General features: G+C 50.0%; 4 protein-coding genes across 4 annotated transcripts; 2 read left to right on the top strand and 2 right to left on the bottom strand.

Moving 5' to 3' along the window:
* Nucleotides 1–1,145: 1,145 nt before the first annotated feature.
* COCSADRAFT_100123 (uncharacterized protein) lies at nucleotides 1,146–2,432 on the bottom strand (the record flags this gene model as incomplete). Its single annotated transcript, XM_007706069.1, has 3 exons — nucleotides 1,146–1,415; nucleotides 1,619–2,234; nucleotides 2,359–2,432. 3 exons carry the CDS (start codon nucleotides 2,430–2,432, stop codon nucleotides 1,146–1,148), a joined length of 960 nt encoding a protein of 319 aa, XP_007704259.1.
* Nucleotides 2,433–2,707: 275 nt separating this feature from the next.
* COCSADRAFT_346445 (uncharacterized protein) lies at nucleotides 2,708–3,532 on the top strand (the record flags this gene model as incomplete). Its single annotated transcript, XM_007706068.1, has 4 exons — nucleotides 2,708–2,723; nucleotides 2,845–2,971; nucleotides 3,152–3,330; nucleotides 3,389–3,532. The coding sequence occupies 4 exons, from the start codon at nucleotides 2,708–2,710 to the stop codon at nucleotides 3,490–3,492; spliced, it is 426 nt and encodes a 141-aa protein (XP_007704258.1). The 3' UTR covers nucleotides 3,493–3,532.
* Nucleotides 3,533–3,633: 101 nt separating this feature from the next.
* On the bottom strand, nucleotides 3,634–5,421 carry COCSADRAFT_99513 (uncharacterized protein; the record flags this gene model as incomplete). The annotated part of the gene is made up of 8 exons (XM_007706067.1): nucleotides 3,634–3,828; nucleotides 3,878–4,063; nucleotides 4,110–4,323; nucleotides 4,372–4,607; nucleotides 4,657–4,935; nucleotides 4,992–5,016; nucleotides 5,065–5,146; nucleotides 5,205–5,421. 8 exons carry the CDS (start codon nucleotides 5,419–5,421, stop codon nucleotides 3,634–3,636), a joined length of 1,434 nt encoding a protein of 477 aa, XP_007704257.1.
* A 320-nt stretch (nucleotides 5,422–5,741) lies between these two features.
* Nucleotides 5,742–6,247, top strand: COCSADRAFT_99920 (uncharacterized protein; the record flags this gene model as incomplete). Its single annotated transcript, XM_007706066.1, has 4 exons — nucleotides 5,742–5,810; nucleotides 5,868–5,945; nucleotides 6,000–6,144; nucleotides 6,201–6,247. The coding sequence occupies 4 exons, from the start codon at nucleotides 5,742–5,744 to the stop codon at nucleotides 6,245–6,247; spliced, it is 339 nt and encodes a 112-aa protein (XP_007704256.1).
* Between the last annotated feature and the right edge of the window lie 421 nt (nucleotides 6,248–6,668).

Below are 6,668 nucleotides of genomic sequence, written 5' to 3'. Positions count from 1 at the left end.
CTCGAGCTGTCTGACGATTATCATGGTGGAGCTACTTTCTAGTCTCCACGGAAGGTGCGAGAAGCTCGTCGCCAATATGAGCAGAAACAGCGCGATCATGAGGAGTTACAACGCCAAAAAGCTATCGCGGTTAAAGCTAGAGAGGAGAGAAAGCTACTCAAAGCTCAAGAACTAGATGCGCGACGGCGGGCGCGGGCACAGGCAAAACTAGATCGTGAGAGGCAGAAAGCTGAAGCAGCTGCCCACCGGATAGCCCGCCAAGCCGCCCACAAACGACTTCAGAAAGCTATCAAAATCTCACAAAGGGGAAAGAAGCCTACCTTCAAGCGCTCTACTGAGCTAGCATCAAAGAATATTATCGTTGGCAGTAGTAGTGGTGGTGCGCAGCGAGCTAATCGATCAGCTGCACCACCATCACCACGCTCGCGTTCAGGCCGCCCCATCAAGCTGCCAATCAAATATCAGTAGATAGATCAAATAAACAATACTACGAGATTACTATACTAGAGTTTCTCGCGATAATAGCTTTTATGTAGAGCTCTACAGCTTCAAGTTTGTGATAGTACTGTTGGGGAGAAATCCGGCGTTGGCCCGTCCGCGGCGTTGGCCCGTCCGGCACCTCTACATGCTTTTGACTCGCTTCGCTTGCAGATCGATCCAAGTGACACTCCTCCACATCCCGGCTACCTCGATTTGGAAGCAGCTAGCCACACCACAACACACCCTTCTACAAATTAACTCGTCACATGTATACTTACATACACACCTATGCCCATGTCCATGCCACGCAACCTCTCCCAATCCCTCTCTACCTTGCTTGACAAACGTCCTCCGTGGAGCCGACGGCACCCGGACGCGCACAACATATAGTATATGTATAACTTGCGGCTCTGTTGTTTGCTTTTCAGGAACGAATGGTGGCCGACGGTAGTCATCCAGTCACGCCCTACACTTTTTCGGAGCGCCTTCCGACTGGCTTCACCCAGGCGCCATCCACACCCACACACCCACAATGTAGGCCCAATAGCCAAGATCAGCCCTTTATAAACCGTAGGCACGAGTGTCATCCCGTCAGTACAGACCATTTGTACTACTCTTGGCTATCTAGGAGTGGGTCCTGCAAACCTTATCCTGAAGTAATATCCTCAGCGACGAGCCGTCAGCCATCCTGTACTGAGCGAGCCCCTATCGCCAAGCGCGCTTCTCCATTGAATCGCCAGTTGGCCCAAGACTCGTTTGTCGTCTTCAGTCTTGGAGCCTTCGACTTCCTCGTCTTCACCGGGTTTATAGGTAAGCAAGAAAGCCACTTGCACAACATCGCGAGGACTCAGCATTGGTGCATTGAATCCTGAGGCCTGCATGTCCCAATTTAGCGATGTTGACTTTAGAGGCAGTTTCGGATTGACGTCGACAGCCTATTCAAAATCAGTACAGGTTTGGCATACACCGGGGAATCGTGGTTGTGGTAGGCAATTGTCATAGCGCCGGGATCCACATGTGTTGCGGAATGGCGGTTTATGATCACGATCGAGCTTGCGCTTGAATCGCTGCGCCCGCGAGCGTATCAGGCAAAAGGTGGCGTAGATCTGACTCGTTACTCGGAACTGGGAGAACAAACCTCTAAACAGACTGCCGCTTCCCCCATGTTTTCCAATTGCGCCTCCAGCAGATATCGGCGTGATCCATTCTTCGGGCTCATCTCGCCAGCCTTCGTTCTGACACTAAGCAACTGCTGAGCCACAAACTGATACAATTTGCGGAAAGTCCGGACCCTTCCACTGGCTGCTTTTCCCTCCCCTAAAGCTGTTTCAGTGTATGTGACCGTCACGGCCAATACGTGATTCCCCTCCTCCTTCAGCTCGAACCTCAGTATCCGCTGCAACGACTCGCCTGGTCCAGGAGAAGTATTGACGTCTTCGTCTGGTGTGCCTGTCAGGTCCAGTGGTGAGCCAGTAGGGTTCGAAGGTGTTTGCATGTCCCCTTGTATCCTTACGCCGCTAATTGCTTTTGTACTGTCTAATGGATCGAGCTCGTTGTTTGCACATAGTGTACAGGAGAATGTTTCGCCAACATAAGCACTGCCAAACGCCTCAGGGAGGTTCAGTACAGGGCTGAGAATGAATGCATCGTTGGTATTTCGCTGTGAAGGATAGGCGAGTGAGGCTTGTGGCGATATACCCAGATCTTTCGAGTTCGGAAGTGGATGCTGCGTAGCAAGCATCGGACGAGAAAGTCTGATGCCATCAGTGACTGCTACCTCTCTTGAACGGCAGTGACAAGCGCATATAGACTTTGGCCATTCAGTGATACCACGAGGACCGAGTGTCATTGAACCGCATTTGTCAGGGCGATACGCACCGTAGTACCTTCAGGCTCACCGAGTGCGCCGTCTTGAGAGAGTCTCCCATTGCAGGGCCTCGCTGTTGAGCCATGTTGATGGCCGTTGTGTTGCAAGGTCACTCAGCTTGTGACAAAAGGCCAGGCTCACGTTCAAGTGGGGCAAATGCATCATCGGAGAGCATCCAAATATCGGGCCGGTGCGGACTTAGCTCGGCGGTAAAATTTAACCGATATCGTGAACTGATGTGCTCAAGCCATAAGAATCAACTTATTGGACCGAGATTCCGCTTTGCGCTATTGTGCTTACTTGTTTTTCTTGGTTTTTGTTCTTTGTATTACAACGCAAAAGAAAAAATTACTTGACAGTATGGGTGTTGCATCCGGTCAAGAAGACGTCCAGCTTCAACGGTGTCCGTATCTGATCATCAAGACTGACACTCCCAAAGTTATGTGTTTCGTCCCATCGCGGACTTTGTGCTAAATCATACTGATGGGAACTTGCAGGACGGGGTGTGTTCGCAACAAAAGACATTCCCGCACATACCATTATAGATATTTGTCCAGTCTTGGTATTGGGAATAGACGAGAATAAGAAGCACATAGAGAACACTTCCCTTTATCACTATACTTAGTAGGTATTTTCACTCTTCAACTCCTGTACATGCTTGATTTATAACTCAATCCGTGTACTGGTTTCAAAGACACATAGACTCAATATCTCTGTGTTACAAGCCTTTAGATGACTTCGGCGGCAACTCTACAAAGACACGTCAATGGTTGACTGCAAGTATATAGACCTGACTTAGTCCAGCAATTGGCCCCAAACAGATGCGCACGGCAATCACCAAGTTTCGCAAGCAGTCGTCTTTGGACTAGGGAGCATGTTCAACCATTCGACCCAGGAGCAGAATGTGGGATGGATGCGAGACCTCTGTCGCAGAATAATAATATACCGAGCTTTGAGAGACATTCCTGCAGGCGAAGAGCTCTGTAAGCGAAAAGAAAACAAACTTTCAAATCAAAACTGAGAAGACACTAATAGATCTAGGCATATCGTACGGCAGCCACCTAACGTTTAAGGATGCGGATATGCTACCTCCAGCACCACTTGAAGATGAAATCGAGCAGCTGAGAATGATTGAGCCGTATTAAAGATAGTAAAGTACAAGGGTCCAAAGAACAAGCGCCTCCGGTGCGGAGCCCTTCCCCAGCTGGTTTACGTGCCGAAGTGGACGAGCTGATTATATTGAAAGTGGTAGCCCTGAAGATTGTGTGCAAAGAAGAAGATAGTAATCAAGTGCTAAGAGGCTCTGGTTTTTCGCTTGACGGTGTAGCGTCTGCAGAACTGTTGTCTTCGGCGTCGTTCCTTAGGTCATAAGCGAGCTCGAAACATTCTTCCAGGAGCTGTGTTACGCGACCTTGACCATCCGGTATCTCGTCGCCCACCATGAATTTACCGTCTACACGCATATTGTCGATTGAATTCAACTATTCCTACATCAGCACACGGATTGAACTATCATTATGAAACACAAACCTTCATGCTATACGGGTACAATTCTCTTGGTGATGATACGCCTCCCAATTTCTTCACTTCGAGAAGACATTTGCGGAGAGTTGTCAGTTGGTTGTAGATTGGCAACAATGCTTCAGAGACAGGCTCGGATGTTAAGAGCAACTGGTAGATGAGTGCATAACCCTTCCGTAGGAGGTACAGTAGTGTCTTGGTATGTTAGTCGATGAGCTCTCATAGTGCAGACGATACATACTCTTTGCTCGTAGATCTCAGATGGGCGCCCTAGTGCATCGATGAAGTTGCCGTCTACCCGTGCCTCGTCTATGCGGTCAAGCTGACGCTGAAAGTCCCAAAGATCTGTCTCACGGAGTGACCACGCTTGCGTAAGCGTAAGCTTTTCAAGCTTGTTTCGGATGGTGAGAAGCTTGTCATAAGTGTCTTTGAAGGCCGGCGCTATGCGTCCTTGCCTATATATACATTAGCTAGCGATTGGAAAGGAATGGGAAGGCGCGCACTTTTGCTTGATCAGCGCAAGCCAAAGCAAATTTCGCCTCAACAATGTGCCAATGAGAGTTTCTGCTTCTGGTGCTGCTTCTGGATTTTCTTGGGTGAGCTGCATTTTGTCAACCATCTCGGCTAGCTTCTCTTCGGTTGAACCGGTCGTCTCATATGCATGAATTCCGTATTCTTTGAGTTCTTCATTTAGCTTGCTCAGCTCCTGCTCGTACTCTTCAACTTCATCATGAGGAAACTAAGATTCAGTGAGCATATATGCGGAGTGCCTTACAAAGACAACCCACCTTCGACCTCGTATTGCAACCGCAAGTTGATCTTAGTATTGACACCAGCTTCTCCCATTTTGGTATCAGCTCGGGAGTGAGCTCAGATAGGTTGAGTTTCAGTTCAGCTAGGATCTCCTCGCACACCTTGGTACGAGCGTTGAGAAGAGTAAAAAGGTGGGGGCTGTAATCATCTTTGCCTCGCTCGACATAGTCCCGACAGTCCTTCAGATTCTTGTCGAGTGCTTCGAGGTCCTTTTGTGAATAGAATGTAGCTTCCTTGAGGTGATCCAGGAGGCGCTAGAATTCATTAGAACTTGGAATTGGGATCATATGCACGGCGTGTCTTGTCCTACTTTGATCGTTGAGATGTAAGAGTATCTATGGAGAGGTCAGTATACACAAAGTAAGCAGAGGTTAAATGCATACACTGCTGGTGGCTCATGGTTCTTTCCGATGGTCAGATATGCAAGTGAGATGAGCTGAAAACAATCATCAAGCATATAGTCAACTGAAAGAAGATATCAGCGGATTTGCGGCTATATTCGGCAGGTGGCAACGTGACATACCTTTGTTCTGCTCAAGACGCTTCGTTTCGCGTATCTCGTTCAAAACTATGACCTGCTCAATAACCTGATCGTACAGCTTCACGACATCTTGACTCTTGACATAAGTCGATCGGTCGCGCTTCAGCAACTCGAGCTCTGTCCGGATAGATTGCAGTCTGTCGAGAATAGGCTGCTCTTTCGGGTCGAGCGGAATCCGCGGCAGTGGAGAGTCAGTCATGGTGGTCCACAAGAATTATGCAGCGATGACCGGGTCGTCTTGAGGTGGGGTTGGGCCTAACTCGGTGGTTGGTGAGGGCCTGGAGTGCAGCAATATGCGAACTTGCACGTAGCCGGGCGGGAAGCCAAGATGCAGCATGAGCGCGGGGAAAGGGCTTGGAACGTCACCGAGGGGCAAAGTCAGCCTCCATCCTAAAATAGGCTAGACCGAGCTAAGCGAAGGACACCACTAGCGCCTTCCACACCATCAAACGAATTCAGCAGTCTGGAAACTACCACCACCTCGACCTCACGACCAATCTCACGATCACAACCGTCGCAATGTCTACCGCCGAGCTCGCCTCCTCCTACGCCGCTCTCATCCTCGCTGATGACGGTGTCGATATTACTGTACGACTCCCGAGGTGCATCTGTGCAATTTCCGGGCACCATGGCTAATTTGAACAGGCCGACAAGCTCCAGTCTCTTATCAAGGCCGCAAAGCTCGAGGAAGTCGAGCCCATCTGGACCTCCCTTTTCGCCAAGGTGCGCATTTACGGCAATGCTGCGTCACAGGTCAATTTTCTGATGTGTGAATAGGCTCTTGAGGGCAAGGATGTCAAGGACCTACTCCTGAACGTTGGCTCAGGTGGCGGCGCTGCTGCCCCTGCTGCCGCCGGTGGTGCTGCCGCCGCTGGCGGTGCCGCTGACGCCGCACCAGCAGCCGAGGAGAAGAAGGAAGAGGGTACGTTGGCCCACACACAATGGCCATGGCAGATGATCCGACTAACACACCGACAGAGAAGGAGGAGTCCGACGAGGACATGGGCTTCGGTCTTTTCGACTAAGCGTCTTCTTTCACTTCCTTTCTTCGACATTTGCCTTTATCGGGGTTGTACAACGGATTCATCAGCGGGCACATCCCCATTGCTGGGGTAGGAATAGTCACGACCTCTCCGTGACCACGGTTTTGCACACGGGCCCTCCCCGGAAGAAACAAAGACGGCGTCATGAGATATGTTAGGTCGGCAGGTCAATGAATACTTCGAAAAGCGCAATGTCGGGAGTCTCTCCGTGATACCCCAGGTGATGACAACGGGCGACGAAATGCCATGTCTTTAGAGGCTTCTCTATCCCCCATCAACCTTGCTATCGCAGCAGTGAAGTCAAGTTGTGTTGTCCAATTCAGGGCCGACCACTCATCTTTGGGGGGTTTCTGTCTGCCATTTTTAGCATTCGTCTCTTGCCTGCACCAGCATGTGACTCAGT

The sequence above is a fragment of the Bipolaris sorokiniana genome (genome assembly GCF_000338995.1).
Source record: "Bipolaris sorokiniana ND90Pr unplaced genomic scaffold COCSAscaffold_15, whole genome shotgun sequence".
In the NCBI taxonomy this organism is placed as follows: Eukaryota; Fungi; Ascomycota; class Dothideomycetes; order Pleosporales; family Pleosporaceae; genus Bipolaris; species Bipolaris sorokiniana.
Note: the sequence above shows the minus strand (reverse complement) of the source record. Positions and strands in the feature narration are given on the sequence as shown.